This window comes from Ciona robusta, chromosome 7, assembly GCF_009617815.1.
Source record: "Ciona robusta chromosome 7, ASM961781v2".
NCBI lineage: Eukaryota > Metazoa > Chordata > Ascidiacea > Phlebobranchia > Cionidae > Ciona > Ciona robusta.
In genome coordinates, this window is record NC_143241.1 from 382,582 (window position 1) to 401,839 (window position 19,258).

Below are 19,258 nucleotides of genomic sequence, written 5' to 3' on the forward strand. Positions count from 1 at the left end.
CAAAGAAAATCTGGAAATTGCGAAGTCCGCTATCCAACAAGGCATGTCGTACCGCAAAGCAGAAAACAAATTTCATATTAAAAAATCTACCCTTTACGACGCGATAAAGAAAAATCGGTCTGCAAACCCATTGGCAGACCATCATTCATTATTTGATCAATAAACGGAGGCCGATATAGCAACGGGGGTGGTACAAAAGGTGGCAGAATGGGGTTACCCACTCGGTGGTTTGGAAATAAAGCAAATGGCAAAGGCGGTTGTCAATTCCAAATCAACTTCGCCGATCCAGAGCCAGCAGTGTAAATGAGGAAATAATAAATATATTTTGACCAATTGGAACCAACACTTCCTAATTGTCTCACCAAGCAATATTTTTAATTTCGATGACACTAACTTAACAAATGACCAGCGGGCAAAGAAGGTGTTCGTCCGAAGAGGAACTCGAAGGGTGCAGAACGTTCGTGAGTCGTCCAAAGCATGACCAATTGGAACCAACACTTCCTAACTGTCTCACCAAGCAATATTTTTAATTTCGATGACACTAACTTAACAAATGACCAGCGGGCAAAGAAGGTGTTCGTCCGAAGAGGAACTCGAAGGGTGCAGAACGTTCGTGAGTCGTCCAAAGCATGACCAATTGGAACCAACACTTCCTAACTGTCTCACCAAGCAATATTTTTAATTTCGATGACACTAACTTAACAAATGACCAGCGGGCAAAGAAGGTGTTCGTCCGAAGAGGAACTCGAAGGGTGCAGAACGTTCGTGAGTCGTCCAAAGCAGCAATTTCGCTTATGTGGTGCAGCTCTGCGTCAGGTCACATGTTGCCGCCAATGGTCGTTTACAAAGCGAAATATACCTACGAAGGCTGGACGACTGGTGGGCCAATTGGTTCGGTCTATGGTGCAACCGAATCTGGCTGGTTTGACTCCACGACATTTTTAAAGTGGTTCAAGCGCTGTTTTCTTCCTTCGGTCGATGGTATTCCCGGTTTAAAAGTTTTGATCGGAGATAATTTGTCGTCTCACTTTTCACCCGAAAATAACATTTGATTTACATGTTTACCTCCGAATGCAACGAACCTAATGCAATGAAACGAGTTTGGCGCCAAATTTTATCTAACTGAAGAAGGGAAAGCCAAAATGTGGGCGGGTTTCCAAAGGAACATTTTTCCGTACTGCTGAGTCGGCTGTGCCATCTGATTCAACCAAATATTCAAAAAAAAGTCCGGATTCAAATCATGTTGTCTTATCCTTGTGAAAGACAAGAAGTCTTAAAAGATATACCCGGTAGCTCCAATTCCGGTTCTAACACAAATGAAATTCTAAACGAATGTCTCATTGGCACGCTAAAGAAAAACGGGGGAGAAAATGCACCGAGAAAGCGTAGAGGGAAGAGAGAGAGCGGGCGAAAAAAGGACACAATGTGTCTGTCCGAAGTAAGGCAGATTTTGGGTAACTTCAGACAGCGATAAAACCAGGAATATTTCTAAATGTAGTTAAAATAATGAGTTAACTGGTGGAACATGTGCTTAAGTACTAACATAATATTATGTGAAGCTGTGCCACAATTTGGTTGAGCAACGCGCATTTACGTAAATGAACCGTTTTTGTTGAAAAACCGTCCGAAGTTAGGGCAATTGACGGTACTGTATTAAAATCAAACAATCCTACAAAGATCACTTGGCAGCAGAGCTCAAAACCCAGATATTTCTCAAGCTGCCTATATGGAATACAGCATATTTCTCAAAGATAAATAATCAAGAAAATAAAAGGTGGCAATACACACATGGATCAAAAAATGCTTGGACAGAACTATCGGATGAGCCACTACTACCAAAGAAAAAGTTTATTTAAAGTATGTAACAAAATATTATATAAACGTCTTCTGTCTAATAGATCAATGTGTAGCGTTGGAATGTGTGCTCCGCATTCCACTCTACTAATTAAGGTCGCACGCAGGAAGCGTCCTGCAACATAGCGACTGCGTGACTTTTTCTTTTCGTTCTCTTCCTGTGCTTTGCATTTACGTGTTCGCAGGCATTACAAAATATGCTCGCTCAACGAACGCTACTACATTGGTGACCTCGACGTGCAGAAACGACTTTTCTGCAGGCAACAGCAAGTAGCTAAAGAGTAAATTGTGGAAAATACAGTCGCAGTCAAGCTACCAGTCTTTTGGGCAAACCAGCAGTTGGTGACTGAGATCAGACGAAGTACTACCACGTGGTATCTGCTCTTGACCCAGACACAGCAACAAGGCTATTGGACCTTCTAGAAAACCCACCGAGAGAACAGAAGTACACCGCTATTAAGGAACGTATCCTTCAAACCTTCAGTCTTTCACGGCAAAAAAGAGCAAGACGTTTGCTTAGACATGCCTCCCTTACGCGATCGAAAACCTTCGGCTCTTATGAACGAAATGTTCTTCTGGGAAATCAGGAATCTCATGCCTTCTTTTTGAGGAATTATTTCTTCAACGAATGCCCAATGATATACGCATTTGCTTGGCGAAGGAAGATCTCGAAGAACCACGTCAACTAGCCAGACGCGCGGATCAACTGTGGCAAGCCAGAAACGAAGAAACGGATTATGCCGTCATGAAACTGAAGCAGCTGAACTCCGGAGATAAGTCACATATGCGCATGCGTTCTGATGATAAGCCAACTCTGTTTCTACCATCGGCGATTCGGCAAGAAAGCCCGTCAATGCTGCCCACCGTGCTTGTTTTAGGAATACGGGCGCAGAAATAAGCGTTCTGCCTCCCACGCGTTTCGACAAACGAAACAAGCAAACTACCGGCCAAGCTCTAGTCGCAGCAAAAGGTAGGTAGCACCATTAGGACTTACGGCACACGCGCCGTGTACGTTTAGAACTACCAGCAGGCAAGTTTCAGTGGAAATTCACCGTGGCTGACGTATCAAAGCCACTACTAGGTGCAGATTTCTTTAGAACGTACGGATTGTTGGTCGACCTCAAGCATCGGCACCTTGTCCATGCGTCGACCTGTGTCAGCAGACATTTGGCCAGAACGGCTAGAGTTTCTCCTCGCTTGAATGCCGTTGCTGTTTCAAACTCGCGGTTCGACCGATTATTGGCGAAGTTCCCTTCAATTTTAACGCCTCATTTTTCACAGGAATTTTCTAGACACGGAGTAGAACACTATACCCACCTCAGGTCCTCCAATCCATTCTAGAGCACGACGCTTGTCTCCACAAAAATTGGCGTTAGCAAAACGGGAGTTCGAGAACATGTTGAAGATGGGCATTATTCGGCGGTCATCCAGCCTGTGGTCCTCACCATTGCACATGGTGTCTAAAACTTCAGGTGGATGGCGCCCATGCGGGGATTATCGACGAATTAACGCAGTAACACAGCCTCCTGATCGATATCCCATCCCGCACATAGGCTACACGATTTCTCGACAAGATTAGCGAGATAATTCATCTAGTCCGGGGATATCACCAGGTTCCCGTAGCGCAAGCGGACATTCCCAAAACCGCAGTAATAACGCCTTTTGGACTTTTTGAGTTCCTTAGGGCGAATTCCCACGGATAAAACATTTTGCTTTATAAGTCACGCTTTTTTAGTCAAATCCGCTTTAAAGCAGTTTTGCCAATTCACACCGCAATTTTGCTTTATTGGCTTCACGCGACGAGGCGATAGTTAGCAAAATAGCTGAACGTGAATATGGCGATGATTACGGCTGAGACAAAAGAAGTGATCGCAGTATACTATCTCTGGAAACAAAGAAATAACCTTGAAAGTGAAAGACGGTTCTGGGTACATCCAATCTGTCAGTCCAGGCCAGAAGAAGGAGCTTTTCATACACTATTTAAGACACTGCTTAAGCATCCAGACAAATTTCAAAATTTCGCTAGAATGTCAAGCAAACTCTTCTTTGATTTGTTAAAATTATCAAACCATACATACAAAAAGAAGATACACACTATCGTGTTGCTATTTCTCCAGAGACACACTATCGTGTTGCTATTTCTCCAGAGGAAAGAACACTGGTGGTTTTGCGGTAAGCTCACAAATGTCGAAATACACTGATAATTGCCCATTTATATAAAACATTTTTTTTGTGTTGCAGTATACACACTGATAGTTGCCCATTTATATAAAACAATTTCTTTGTGTCGCAGATACCTGGCAACTGGAGAAAGCTATAAAAAGCCTTCACTATGGTTTCCATGTAGCGATGTAGGCCACTCAACTATTTGCAAACCAATTCTTGAAGTTTGCACAGCAATCTGGGATGGTTTGCAAGAGAAGTATATGCCAAATGTAACGGAAGAAGTTTGGTTACAAAGTGCAAAGCGGTATGAGCTCTGGAATCTGCCCAACTGCGTTGGAGCCATAGATGGAAAACACATTATTTGCAAACTAATTCTTGAAGTTTGCACAGCAATCTGGGATGGTTTGCAAGAGAAGTATATGCCAAATGTAACGGAAGAAGTTTGGTTACAAAGTGCAAAGCGGTATGAGCTCTGGAATCTGCCCAACTGCGTTGGAGCCATAGATGGAAAACACATTAGAATTAGGTGTCCTGTAAGAAGTGGTTCACAGTTTTTTAATTACGAAGGTTATCATTCTATTGTTCTCCAAGCAATTGCTGATGCAGAAGGCTGTTTCACAGTGATTGAAGTGGGTGACTATGGCAGGAGAAGTGACGGTGGCATATTTGTTGTTGGTCAAAACATGGCAACAGGCTCATTTTGTTTGCATGAGGAAGGGATTCTTCCAGGCACTAATCAAAGTTGCACAGCAATCTGGGATGGTTTGCAAGAGAAGTATATGCCAAATGTAACGGAAGAAGTTTGGTTACAAAGTGCAAAGCGGTATGAGCTCTGGAATCTGCCCAACTGCGTTGGAGCCATAGATGGAAAACACATTAAAATTAGGTGTCCTGTAAGAAGTGGTTCACAGTTTTTTAATTACGAAGGTTATCATTCTATTGTTCTCCAAGCAATTGCTGATGCAGAAGGCTGTTTCACAGTGATTGAAGTGGGTGACTATGGCAGGAGAAGTGACGGTGGCATATTTGTTGTTGGTCAAAACATGGCAACAGGCTCATTTTGTTTGCCTGAGGAAGGGATTCTTCCAGGCACTAATCAAAGTTGTCCATATTTTATTGTTGGCGATGAAGCATACCCACTGCTTACCAATCTCATGAGGCCATACCCCAGAAGATCTTTGGACAATGCAAGTAGGGATGCACATTACAGAATAATTAGGTATTCTAGGATATCCTAGAATACTTTATTTCGAATCTAGAAATCCGAATCTAGAATCCTTATTTATTTATTAGACCAAATCAATTTGTACCAATATCCTAGAATACTTTATTTCGAATCTAGAAATCCGAATCTAGAATCCTTATTTATTTATTAGACCAAATCAATTTGTACCAATATAAATCACTTTATTAAAGTTGCAGTTTGCTGAATTAACTAGAAAGGTACGAAATGAATAAGAGAACAAAAATTGTGCAATTACATCCTTTTTAAACCACAGAAGTTGCAGTTTGCTGAATTAACTAGAAAGGTACGAAATGAATAAGAGAACAAAAATTGTGCAATTACATCCTTTTTAAACCACAGTATGTAAATAACACAATATATGCTTTTATGGCTCCTCTCGGTATGAAAATTTTAATTTTATTTAAGATTTTATACCGAGGGGAGCCATAAAGGCATATATTACATGAAATGAATAAGAGAACAAAAATTGTGCAATTACATCCTTTTTAAACCACAGTATGTAAATAACACAATATATGCTTTTATGGCTCCTCTCGGTATGAAAATTTTAATTTTATTGAAGATTTTATACCGAGGGGAGCCATAAAGGCATATATTACATGAAGTCTAATATTAAAAGTACCAAAAAAATAACACAAGTAGGCTTTTTGCAAGAAAAACTTGAAGAGGTGTGAAATGAAATAAAAACATAAACAAGTACAAAAAAATGAAAACAATCAAAACATGTTCAATGAAGTAGTGTTCTGTTGCAATGTAAAATGTTTAAGGCTTCAAGGTGTTCACCAGTTAAACGAGACCGGAGCGCAGTGGCAGTGAAGCCTGCACTAGAAAAGCACCTTTCCGATGAGGCTGATGTAGCAGGGATACATAAATATTTTAAAATTAATAGGTAGAGCTGCGGATATTCAGATTTTTTATTCTTCCACCACACCAAAGGATCAGTGCAAGCTGTTTTATCTTTCAAATATTTGGATACTTCTGCTGCAACACAGTCTTCCTCTGTTGAATCATCGCTGCTTGCAGCATTTTCCACTCCACATTGAAGAATGCTTTGTAAGCACAGTTCTGGATTATCATTGGATGTCTGTGATCTTGTTTTAGCTGTATTTCTTAATTGAGTAGTTTCATTTGCATCTAAGCCTTCTGTTGTTATTTCGGTTTCAAGCTCGTCTCTCACTTGAGACCCCAAAATTCTTTTAAAATACATTGCTTTGTACATTGGGTTCAACCATGTTGCTTTGTGAAAAATGGATGGGGGGGCCATACTACCGGTGTTTGCAAAAACAAAGGAAAACGTCTTTTTATAGACAGTTCCATTGTTGATTTTGCTTGCATAATGCTGGTATGACTAGGTGTTTGAAGTGTTTCTAAACCTTGGTTGCTGTTATATTTTTCGGCTAAACTTTTTATAAGTGGCAAAGCAGATCCAAGGGTAACATACTGATCTCCTTTAATATAGTCTGAAGCGGTTTTAATTGGGGCAAGAACATCAATTAATTGCTGCAAAATAACCCAGTTAGCATCTTTCAGTTCAAGATGCATAGCTTTTGTTCTTGGTGTTATGGATGTGTCACACAACACCTGTCTTACCATCCACTGCAGCCGGCAAAGTCTTTTAACCATTTCATAGGTTGAATTCCACCTGGTGGGAACATCCAAAATCAAATCACAATTATCACCAGAACGGGTCTGTAGTGAACGGAGTGCTGCTGATGCTTTGGCCGACTGGCGGAAATAGACCACCAGATGTCTAGCAGCTCCAATAGCGGATTTAATGGGGCCAATTGCAACTGCCTCTTTTACACATAGCTGCAAAGTATGCGCCATGCATCGGATGTGATTCCAACCATGCTTATCATTTAGTTTTTCACAAGCATTTACCATGTTGGAACCGTTATCAGTAACAATCCCCACGATCTTAGCTGGTGACACATGGTAATCCACCAATATACTTTCTATCCACTCCACAATGTTTTCACCAGTGTGGCTTTCTAGAACCTCCTTGGTAGCCAGAACAAAATTACGCAATTCAGCTGAATCTTTGCTAATGACATGAGCTGTTACACCAATAAATGATTGCATCCTTATGCTTGACCATTGATCCGTGGTTAAAGCAATACTATTTGCATTAGATAATTCATCACGGATTTTGGCTTTGCAAATTTGCAAAGATTGTTTAAGTTTTCTCGTAAAAGTCATTCTGCTGGGAATATTGTATCCAGGAGCTAAATGTTTAATTAGGGCTTGGAAGTTTTCACCTTCAACAAGATTAATAGGTCTTAAGTCACCAACTATGACATTAAATATACAATTTGTTATTCGCTCAGCTTGTGGGGTAAGTTTCCTGTGCACATAAGTATCCAGCCGCCTTTGCCGAACTACTTGATGTTTCTCCGACAGATAATCTGTGCAAACAAAATTTTAAATCAGCTGTTATTACATAACAGTTCAAACTATGAAACTAAGTAAATTCATTCACATTCAATTGGAAAAATTTAGATGAAGTAAGTTAATGCAGACTAGGTAACAAAATCAAAAATTTATTCTTTACTATCCCACTTACTGTGATGTTGATGGGCTTGGGCTCCCCTTCCTCTGATCGGGTCAAGCTTGTAAACGGATGTTTCTGTTTTAAGTGCTTCATGAGACTACCTGTACTTTGACAATAACTCAGGGTTGCATGGCAATAATTGCATTTAACTTTATTTTTAACATTTGGTGGTGAAAAATGCTCCCAAACATCGCTTGATCTCTTTTTTCCACGCTTCATAATGCTAACTATCTTTCATTAAACCAAAACTGCGGTAAATACTTCAAAACAGACGTTGCGCGAACGCCGTGAAGTGGTGCAACAATTGTGCAGTCAACCGTTAAATGTAAATGACGTCAGACAAAAGGGGTGCAAAACGCTTCGCAAATAAATGATCAGTGAGGTAAGTCAACAACTAAATTTTAACTTAACGCTTGATGACGTCATAAAATAGAATACCGAATCCCGTAATTAGATTCGAATAAAAAAGGATTCGAATCTCACGGATTCGAAATTCTAGATTGTGCATCCCTAAATGCAAGGCGTATTTTTAATGGAAGATTATCAAGAGCAAAAAAGAGTGTGGAGTGTGCCTTTGGCATGAAAAAGCCTATATGCGTTAAGCCAGAGAATGTGGATGGCATCGTAAAAGCAGCATGCAACCTGCATAATTACGTTAGGAGACAAGAAGGCTCCCCAATCGACCCATCGATCTCTAATGCTGATTGCTCACCTGAGGCAGACGATATGAATAGATCTCGGCCTTCTTTAAGAGCAATGAAAATTCGAGATGACTTAAATGATTATTTCTTAACCCCACAAGGAGAAATTAGGTGGCAATATTTTTTGACAATATAAATTGATTTTTCAGTGTATGTGTTATAAATAAACAAAAATAACCAACACTGGGATATGGACAAAACTTGTTTATTGTAGTCGATGCCACAGTCAGATGAAAGAATTTTTGAAAAGGTAGTACGTAATACGGTATTAACAACAAAGCATAATTTACTAATGAATTTTGAGGTAACAATTAAATACTAGATCTTGTACCAACTAATTAGTAGGAATAAAATCCACAATGTGATATACAATAAGAAGACAAAGAAGGTAACGAAAGTTAAAGAAGGTAACGAAAGTTATAATTAGGGACAGAGGAGCTTCACAATAATCACCTTATCACTAGTACCGTAAATAAAACCTACTTAAAATAACTTAAATTGCTTCAGTTTATGGCTTTGACAATACTGCAAAATAGAAATTGCTTCAGGCATGCATTGAGGATTTAGATAAAAAACTAAACATGTGATTCAGCTACATTGAATCAGAGCCATAGAAATACCGAGTAGTCCAACCCATTGTTACGTAAAAGACAAATTGAACGCCATCTTGTTTCCAAAATAACACAGTAGGTATAGAGAAAATGCATGTTTTTCGGTAAATTAGAGAAAAACTTGAGTCTAAAAACAAATTTAAAGGTTGAAAAGTGTAAAAAACAAGTGTTATTTGTTTTCTGTATCAAAAAAAGTCAAAAAATGGAATTAGAAGCGGTTGATTTGTGACATTTTAGTCATTTAATGGGGGTAAATTTATATGTTTTTTCAAAAAAATGTTTGGTAATGTAAATAGAAGCTGTTTTACGCCTCTCCACAAAAGGAAATCGCAAATAAAACTCAACAAGTTCGTTTAAATTCATTGCGAAAGTCACCGCTTTTGCTCTATTTTGAACACACAAAGACGGCAGTTGGACGGACTACTCGGTGTTTTTACGACTCTGCATTGAATGACATATTTGACATGGTATGAACAATGAATGATATGAATAAAAATAGAACTAGGTATAAACACGGTGTTACATGCATGAACTAGTAGTGAACACAATATGAAATAGAATTTCGGAATGTATCAGTTTAGAAAGGCAAGTAACATTTACTTTAAAACACAAGTTTGTTCATTAAAAATTGCATGGTGTTGAGGGTAAGTTTGAGGTAAAAAATAAGTTATAGAACAGTTGTTTTAAAACACATTTGAAGGGTCAGCACGATATTATCTAAAGACTAAACAGTGATAAAAAAGCCACTTGTTAAACATTCAAAACTAAACATAAATGGCAAGGTGAAGTTGCATGCAAAATAACATATGTACATTGTAAAGTCCCATTTTCAATTTGTTATTCTGGTTCAGCATCACTCTGTGCAATCAGTACAGTTATTTTCGCCTGAATCACAAGGAATTTTTTTATATTCCGTTCTGTTAAAGTGAGGTATTAGACTCATTGCAAAATAATAACCCTGGTCTTGGCCTACTGTGGACTTTGACTTAAGAAACTCCAGAAGTGCATTGTAACGGTCTATGAGAGGCGTGTCCTAGGTCACACGAGGGTTGTAGATTGACGAAAACGCGTACGTTGATTTGTTGTAAACGAATTTATTTTGTACGGGTACGCACGGTACGGTACGTATGTACGCATGGTTTTCTAAAAATATATACACGATTAAATAATACACAGACACTTAAGTGATACACACACACTTAAAAAGTACACACACACAGGGCGTACAGTTTACATACATTATCACACAAAATAATACGATATATAAAAACCATAGCACCTACCGAACAATTTTAGGACAAGAAAGCAGACACACACAGGGCCGCTCGGGGTAACTATTCAAACAAGATGGATGTTGGCAGATATAAATACAACAGGACTGCAAGATAAAAATTGTTTACCAGCAGCCAAACGTGGCTACACACGCATGAGAAATTAAAATTAGGGGACATAAACAAGCTGCTACAAAGCAAGAGCGAATTATAAATCAAATTAAGACGTTCATCCTCCCCCCAAATGTACGAAGGTAGAGTACGAAACGAAGTACATTTAAAATCAAAACCAGAAGGAACGGATAAATTGCGGAATAATAACGAACAGTATAAACAAATGCGGAATAATAACGAACAGTATAAACAAATGGAGGTAAAACTGCTACGTACGACGTAAACAAACAAATTTTCACCAGTATGACGTCACTGACGGAATGTAAACAATGCGTAAAAATATAAACAGAAACTTCCATTCATAAATTCAGAGCGTTAAAAAACAACACAACATATACTGAAATTATAAACAATCAATGAAGCAGCATAAAGAAGTATAACGCCAGAGGACAAATATATTAATACCCCAATCTGGCATAGAAACGACAAAACGGGCTTCATCAATAACACGAAACGAAATGCACGACAATTTTATTGCTCGACTTTTGTATTATCTCGGCAGATTAGGCATAACTTATGGATTGGTCGTTTGATGGTGTTCAGTTTTGTTTTTAACTCAACTTGGCGAATAACGCCATGCTTGTCAAACACGTATGACTGGCCATATCCCACTTTCGGCGGGAAACAGAATCATCGGGAATCAACACAATATCTCCAACATGTTTGGTTGCCGATCCGGCCATTTTTGTCTTAATGCGATAGTTGGTAAGTATTCTCGTGACCATCTTCTCCAAAACTCATCTGTTAGAAATTGGATCTGTCGCCAGCGTCGACGACTATAACAATCTTTGGCGTCGAATAATCCGGGTGGCATGTTCGGTGACGGATGACACAACAGCAGATGATTTGGGTGCCAGTGGTCCGTTGTCAGTGGGGTCAATTGTTATCGGATAAAGTGGCCTGGAATTCAGGATACTTTCTACTTCTACCATCAAAGTGTGCAGCATGTCTTCGGTAAGCGTTTGATACTTAGTCATCATTGTATTTAGGATCCTCCGAATGAACCTAATCAGTCGTTATCCCATGAACCTCCCATATGCGAAGCAGCAGGAACAGGACAATTAAACTTCCAATCAATTGCTTGTTGACGACAATAGGACTCCACTCATCGCATACCCTGTAGTGATCATATGGTAAAATAACAGGGTGTTTGAGATCAAATGCCATCATAGCGTTCTCCAATCTCCCCCCGATGCGAAGAATTCCGCCTACCAGCATCGGGTTGAGTTTTGACATCCATCTTGACTGTCTCTTTAACTTACGACGGGAACAGCGATCAGATTGAACGTCGGCCGTTTCAGACGATTTACAGAGAAGCAAATGCTTGTCTTTGTACGTATTTAATGACTTCATTCTCAGCAGTTTTCAGTTCAGCATTATTGAGTTTACCAGTTGTTACCGAACCCTTCTGGCGCAAATGTGACTTATAGCGCATCAGCCAAGCTACTGACACTTTAAGCTTCTCCAAACTCGAATATTGATCGATGAGCCGGTCAGTCGACTCCAATTGGGTGCACAGGTTAACTGCTATCGGTTTTCTATCAATAGGCTGAAATTCATTTGGTATAACGCGTGTTTGGCTTCCGGTGGCTTTGGCCAGAACTTTTCGGTCTGTCACAAGAACGTCGGTCCTTATAGCCACCGTGATTTAATCAGGTTTTGCACGGACACACCACGAGAAGCAATATCGGCGGGATTAAGTTTAGAATTCACATGCTTCCACTGCGAAGGCACTGTCTGTCGGTGTATCTTCGCCAGCCTGTTGGCAACAAAGGAGTGGAAGCGTTTTCCCACGTTGCATATGCTCTGTCGAACAGCACACGAGTCCGTCCAAAATATAGATTCACAGTTAGGGAAATTCAACTGACTTCGTAGCCATTTGTCGGCCTTCACAGCGAGAACTGCCGCTGCAAGTTCCAATCTCGGAATACTTTCTGCCCTAGGGGAAGTGACCTTTGATTTGCCACACAGAAAGGCACAATGTGTGGTTTCTACGTCATCGATAGTACGGAGATAAGATACAGTTCCGTATCCATTGGTTGATGCATCAGGTACGTATTTACTTCTCCAAGCTGGGGAGGTATAAAGCAACGGGGCAAAGTGAGTTTGTGTAGATCAGGTAATTGATTGAGCCAGTTATTCCACTCGTTAATATCGACTTCCAGGAGTTCATCCCAATCAAGCTTCTTTCTCACAATTTCTTATTGCAGAATTCTGGCAACCAAGGTTACACAGGCGGTGCAAAGCCTAACGGATCATACAAAGTATTTACAGCGGATAAAATGTTACGACGAGTGAACTTGTTTCCTTCCATGGAGTTCGATACGTCAAATCCAAATTCGTCTTTGTTCACGCTCAAGTACCCTTTCCTTAACCGCTTAACGGAACCTTGTAGGTGTACGTCTGTAACAGTTTTTGCTCGTTCAGCAGCCGGAATTTCGTCGAGAACTTCTTGATGACTAGACATCCATTTCGTAAGACGGAATCCTCCTAACTGCAGAAGGGCACGAAATTGCTGCGCTAAAGCTATTGCATCTTTTACAGTTACCCTGTTTACATGACGGTTTAAATCGGATTCGAATCCGACTCATCGATCCGCTACTCTCGTTTTCGGCGAAGAGAAAAAGGCGAGTCGGATTGAAGCCTACCGATCCTCAATCCGCTCAGACTAGTGGTTTACGGGTCGGATTTAGCGATCGAGTTGGATTGAACAACCGGAAATGTTGATGTTCAGGACTTGTTATACAGTTAACGTGGTGTTTTTGCACCGAATATTGTAGTAGCAGAGTGCGTGTACATCTGGCAACAAATTCCCATGAATTAACATGACAAATTAATTAAATTTTACCTGACAAATGCAGATTTTGCTGTTTGAAATAGGTAAAAACCAGCTTTTTATAGTCTACAAGCAAAATTTGTGCTACTGAAGAATTTTCCAACCACATGCGTATTGCCTAATCTGTAACGATACCTAAATATAGTACCACAATATTGTTGGGAGCATTCTTCACCAGTACTTCAAATTTTACTACCCTATAGAGGAGATAGACCACCAATATTTGCAAGGGCATTTGCTTGTACATGTACCAGTCAAGTAACACAATAATCAGAGTAGTAGTTTACAGTCAAACTACTTTTTCTATTATCAATTGTCTTGGAAGATTGTTCAACACATTTGGCAGCAAAAGAACAACAAAAGTTATGCATTGAATTCAAAATGGTGGAGTGACTGAAGTGATGGCAGATTAAATAATGCAGATGAGAAAAAGGTTGTTAGTATGCCTGGATGGACTTTAGTGCATTCATTAAAACTTACACTTATATTTCAGGAACCCCATCAACACCACGAGAACAACATCTTGTGAAACAGGAAGAATGAAGTTTTACTGATGATGGTTTAACAAGCTAGTATGTTTGTTTTATTATGATCGATTATGCGACAGAAACGCTGCTTTATTTAATAATGTCAGAGCTTTATTGCTACTTCCTTCGAAAAACATCATTAAAACAGTGTTTGTGATGTAAAAGCCATTCTGACTTCTTTGTCAAAGTGTATTTGGTTGTCTGTATGAAGTATGTGGTATGATACCAAAACTTTTATGTCTGAATAAACTTCTGTTTTATGCAGATTAACATGTGGCTTTATTGTTTTGTATATTTTGCTTTTGTTAATAATTTATTGTTGCAGTACCTACTACCAATAAATTAAACAAATAAAACCATTCATTTGACACATGTCATACTTGTTAAAAGCATAGGACCAAAACTTAGCACATTTTTGTGGAACTCAGCTAGCAGAAACACAATATGTTTTAGTATGTTTATGAGAGGATCAGTATTGTCTGAATTAATAGCAACAACCTAACTAAAGTATGTCAGGACATAAATAACAGTACTTTGGAATTTTAGATAAACCAGTTCAGTAGATTAAAATAAAGCACATATGCACTTAAAGGCTGCTGATTGTTATATTTCAAGCTATACTGATAACCTATTGCGAGTAATAAAGTTTATTAAAACTGGCGACTACAAACGCTTCGGTCCCCATTTCAGTTTCAATCCGATTGAAACGCGCCATGTAAATATGACGTTTTAGCGGATCGGATTTGAAATTTGTGTGACGTCACATCAAGTCGGATTGAATTCAAATCCAATCCGATCATGTAAACAGGGTAAGTGTCTGCAGATGTCAGACAATCATCCACATAAAAAGTATTTTTCACAATGTCAGCGACGCTGGCGCTGAATCGGTCGCCGAATTCTTCGGCTGTTCGGCGGAGACGGAATGCGGCAAGGCTCGGTGAAGAGGTGGCTCCAAAAATATGAACTAAACATTCGATGCTCCACGGCAGGTTTAGATAATTCGCCTCCAGGCCACCACAGGAACCTAAAAGCGTCGTAATCTGCTTCTTGGACACAAACTTGGTGGAACATTGATTCCACCACGAACATTGATTCCACCACGTCAGCAACTAGTGCTACTTTTCCTTTTCGAAATCTTGTTAGAACGCCCACTATACTGTTTACTAGGTCTGGGCCTTGCAATATCGCATCATTAAGCGACACTCCTTTATATTGTGCGGCACAATCAAACACGATGCGCACTTTATCGGGTTTCCTTGGATGAAAAACTACTTAACGGTGTGTAGTTAATGTATCATTTTCTCCAAATAAATGTAAAATTCCTAAAATGAACAAAAATGTAAAATAATAAAGAAAATATATGTAATGGTATCATTTTCTTCCAAATAAATGTAAATATGTTTTTAACCGTAAGCGTGTTTTAACAACTGTTGTTTTGTCGCTATATCCTGTCTTTTTAAAAGTATTTTTAAATTTTTGCTACCGTAATCGAAGAGACCAAAAAAGTTATTTATTATATAATAGCGTGTAAATAAATAAGTTGCAGTAAAACTGAGGGCTGTCTTAGTTTGGTCCATAAACATTACACAACGTTAACCGCTGGTCAAGAATAAATATAGTCCGAAGTTATCGACACTTGGAAAGTTTTTTTGAAAACAAAACCGCGACTCCTTTACTTTTAGTTGAGCCATGTGAGGCTAAGATCTCTCCACCCCATTCTAATTCCCATTGCCTGAGACATGATGCAGTTGTGTGCGTTTCTTGCAGACAAATAATATCGAACTTTTTTTGGCGTAAAAAGTAAAAAATTCTGCGCCGTTTTCGAGGGTTTTGCAACCCTGTAAGTGACTTACATGGTTTGATTAAACTAAGAGGCATTTAAATACGTTCACAACCTATATAAACATCATACTTGTATTCAAAACCACATTCGCACTGATACGGTTTGTCCGGTTCCATAATCTGACACGTTTTTTCCCGCAGCTGCAGTGTACTAATGTAGCATTGCAGGCATTATTAACACAGTTAGATATCATGGTTCGTTTTGGAATAGAGTTTTTACCGTTTTACATATACAGACATTGAGTAGTGCTGTATGCATTTAAGTGTTCCTTCATTCGTCTGAAATTTTGGTTGAAATATGTGTGACAGCAGGGCATTTTTCTCATCGGTAAGACAGGTGGAGCAGTTGGTTGTCACCTCCATGTCCGGGACGAGAAATTTATTGTTTTCGTTGCAGCACGCTGTTGCAATCCTAAAATCTGATGAACATTTTCAGCAAAAGAAGTTTGTGTTTTGGTCGGTCACATAGCCCTCTTCCTCACATTTAGGACAGGAAACTGGTATTTTGAGTTCGCTGAGACTTATCGACTTTGCTTGGTGGAGGTTAATTTCAGTTGGTCTTCTTTCCTGGCGTTTCCTTGAAACTTTAGTAGGCATTGATTCCATTTCGTTGTTTTGATTTTTATCGGGCAGTCTTTATTTTTGGTTGCTACTTTCGCCGGAAGCGGCGGTGGTGCTTTGGTTGAGCCGTTCCTCATTCTGCTTGCTTATTACTACTTTCCTTTTCTCTTCCTGTGGCGGTAACTTTGCTTCCGTTCTTGCGTCAGTTTCGGGGCATTCGGCGCCTTTTTGGTTTTCCTCGTTCCTTTTGTTGGTAAGCTTCGGATAGTCTTTTTTTTGGGGGCAGTTTTGCTGCTTATTATGCCCCAGCTTTTGTGCTACTTGCACGTTATTTGTTGCCCGTTATACGTGCAGCTAGAACTCGTAGGTAATTACTGGTAATCAAGGGCGTAGCCAGCCTAAAATTTTGGTGGGGGCCAAATGTTTTACGGTTAGATTTTGGGTTTTGAAAAACCTCCTATTTACAACACAAAACACGTGAAGGCGTACTGTGAATGGCATTTATTTTTCACAATTACGCCGCATGAAAACACAACCATCTACAACTACATTTAAAACTCCATTCGTTGCCTACCACCAGCCATTTTTGTCACAAAATTTGAGATTTGTTTTTTTTTAGCTAGCAGGTAGACTGTTTATTACGAAATAGTATGGATTCACACGTGAGTTCATCCATCATAATAGCGATTGTTTGACCTGGCAACTAATTACGACATAATAGCATTTCACACGGCGATTATTTGCGTCATAATAGGAATTGGCACCTCATCATTTAGCATGTGTAAGAAATTTAAAAACAGGCTTAAATGTTTTCTTTTACCTCATCATTTAGCATGTGTAAGAAATTTAAAAACAGGCTTAAATGTTTTCTTTTTTTCTTTTAATTTGAAAAAAGATCCGGAACCGGATCGAGATCCCCCATTTGAACATCACTGTTTAGCTAGCACGTGTAACACTTTATTTTATTTTTTCACCAATAACATTCATTACTGTAAAGCTTAAAATTTGGGGGGGGGGGTCATGGCCCCTCAGCCCCCCCCCCCCTTCGCGACGCCCATGCTGGTAATATAACTTGGGATTGGATTCTTTTCAATGTCGGTTCTATCAAGCGTGAGAATTCGCATTCCTGTTAATAAACCATTTTCTATCCTTTCTATGTTGGATATGTTTAACTTCATATCTGTTCCGAACTTGAACTTCGGATTTAATGAGCTCATTAGGAAAGGGTATTGGCACCCATCCTATCGCCACGTTCACTTTAGACTCATAAACTATACTGAGTTCATTTACTTTGATCAGTTTTACAACTCCAATATAGTACATGTAACATCTATTAGGTTTTCTTTCCGAGATTCTGATCAAATTTTTAACTGAATATTTTTTTCCCTATGATTTTATTAACATCTTCTCTTTTACTCTGATCCTTAGTTTTAAAGCTAAGGCAGGTCTCTTTAAATAACCTACACCCTTTTGATGCACAACTTGTACACAAAGCTTGGCCTTTAGTGTCCGCATCATAAACTATACTGAGTTCATTTACTTTGATCAGACCCCCCCCCCCTTCGCGACGCCCATGCTGGTAATATAACTTGGGATTGGATTCTTTTCAATGTCGGTTCTATCAAGCGTGAGAATTCGCATTCCTGTTAATAAACCATTTTCTATCCTTTCTATGTTGGATATGTTTAACTTCATATCTGTTCCGAACTTGAACTTCGGATTTAATGAGCTCATTAGGAAAGGGTATTGGCACCCATCCTATCGCCACGTTCACTTTAGACTCATAAACTATACTGAGTTCATTTACTTTGATCAGTTTTACAACTCCAATATAGTACATGTAACATCTATTAGGTTTTCTTTCCGAGATTCTGATCAAATTTTTAACTGAATATTTTTTTCCCTATGATTTTATTAACATCTTCTCTTTTACTCTGATCCTTAGTTTTAAAGCTAAGGCAGGTCTCTTTAAATAACCTACACCCTTTTGATGCACAACTTGTACACAAAGCTTGGCCTTTAGTGTCCGCATCATAAACTATACTGAGTTCATTTACTTTGATCAGTTTTACAACTCCAATATAGTACATGTAACATCTATTAGGTTTTCTTTCCGAGATTCTGATCAAATTTTTAACTGAATATTTTTTTCCCTATGATTTTATTAACATCTTCTCTTTTACTCTGATCCTTAGTTTTAAAGCTAAGGCAGGTCTCTTTAAATAACCTACACCCTTTTGATGCACAACTTGTACACAAAGCTTGGCCTTTAGTGTCCGCTCGCTAGAGCGCTAACGTACAATGGAGCAACTATTCAATATATATGTAATTAATTTTATCCCGCTCATCTAAATCATTTAATATTATTTGTACCATGTTCCTTGCTATATTTTGACAATCTTCCGGTTTTTCCATTGCGTTTTTGTATCGATATCATGAACGAAACTAACTTGAACTACTCGGATAAACAAACAGAATTACTGAAGCTAAGGTATCAATATGCTCTAAGGTAGATATATTGCATATGTGACGATCAACGTGTTTATATAACCGTATTCTTTATTTCCCTGTTCTGTTACGCTAGATTCTTTGTTGTGGTCCCTAGTTCTGTTCTCACAATTCTTTGTTCCAGTACTCGCCTGATTATTAGTTACGTGTTTTCGGTGCCGCGCATGTTAACGCATTCCTTTTTGGGTGCTGCAGTTTACTGTTTCAGTTCTACTCCTCGTGCACCAGTTATGTAGTTCACCATTTACTGTTTCAGTTTTACTCCTATTATGTTATGCTGGCTAAATGTGTATTTTAGTTTATATTATTGTGTGTTTAATGATGATTGGATTCTATTTGAATAAGGTTGCTAATTAAATAAAGATTCGTTACAAATTGGTGACCTCGACGTAATCTACTGTATACACAAG

At 39.0% G+C, this 19,258-nt stretch overlaps 2 protein-coding genes and 1 pseudogene across 2 annotated transcripts in view; 2 read left to right on the forward strand and 1 right to left on the reverse strand.

Moving 5' to 3' along the window:
* The first annotated feature begins 1,240 nt into the window (after positions 1-1,240).
* On the forward strand, positions 1,241-2,732 carry LOC149733221 (uncharacterized; annotated as a pseudogene).
* A 2,674-nt stretch (positions 2,733-5,406) lies between these two features.
* Positions 5,407-8,218, reverse strand: LOC149733222 (E3 SUMO-protein ligase ZBED1-like). The gene has a single exon (XM_089880445.1). The coding sequence runs from the start codon at positions 7,463-7,465 to the stop codon at positions 6,491-6,493; it is 975 nt and encodes a 324-aa protein (XP_089736571.1). The 5' UTR covers positions 7,466-8,218; the 3' UTR covers positions 5,407-6,490.
* A 10,901-nt stretch (positions 8,219-19,119) lies between these two features.
* LOC149733223 (uncharacterized) overlaps positions 19,120-19,258 on the forward strand; it is an 81,444-nt gene continuing 81,305 nt past the window's right edge. The window contains exon 1 of the transcript XR_016385374.1: positions 19,120-19,193. The gene's annotated coding sequence lies outside the window, so the exon portion shown is untranslated. The remainder of the gene's footprint in view (positions 19,194-19,258) is intronic.

What these genes read in the sequence shown, in the direction of transcription:
- LOC149733222 (XM_089880445.1), bottom strand. Translation starts at nt 7,465, where the DNA reads ATGACTTTTACGAGAAAACTTAAACAATCTTTGCAAATTTGCAAAGCC.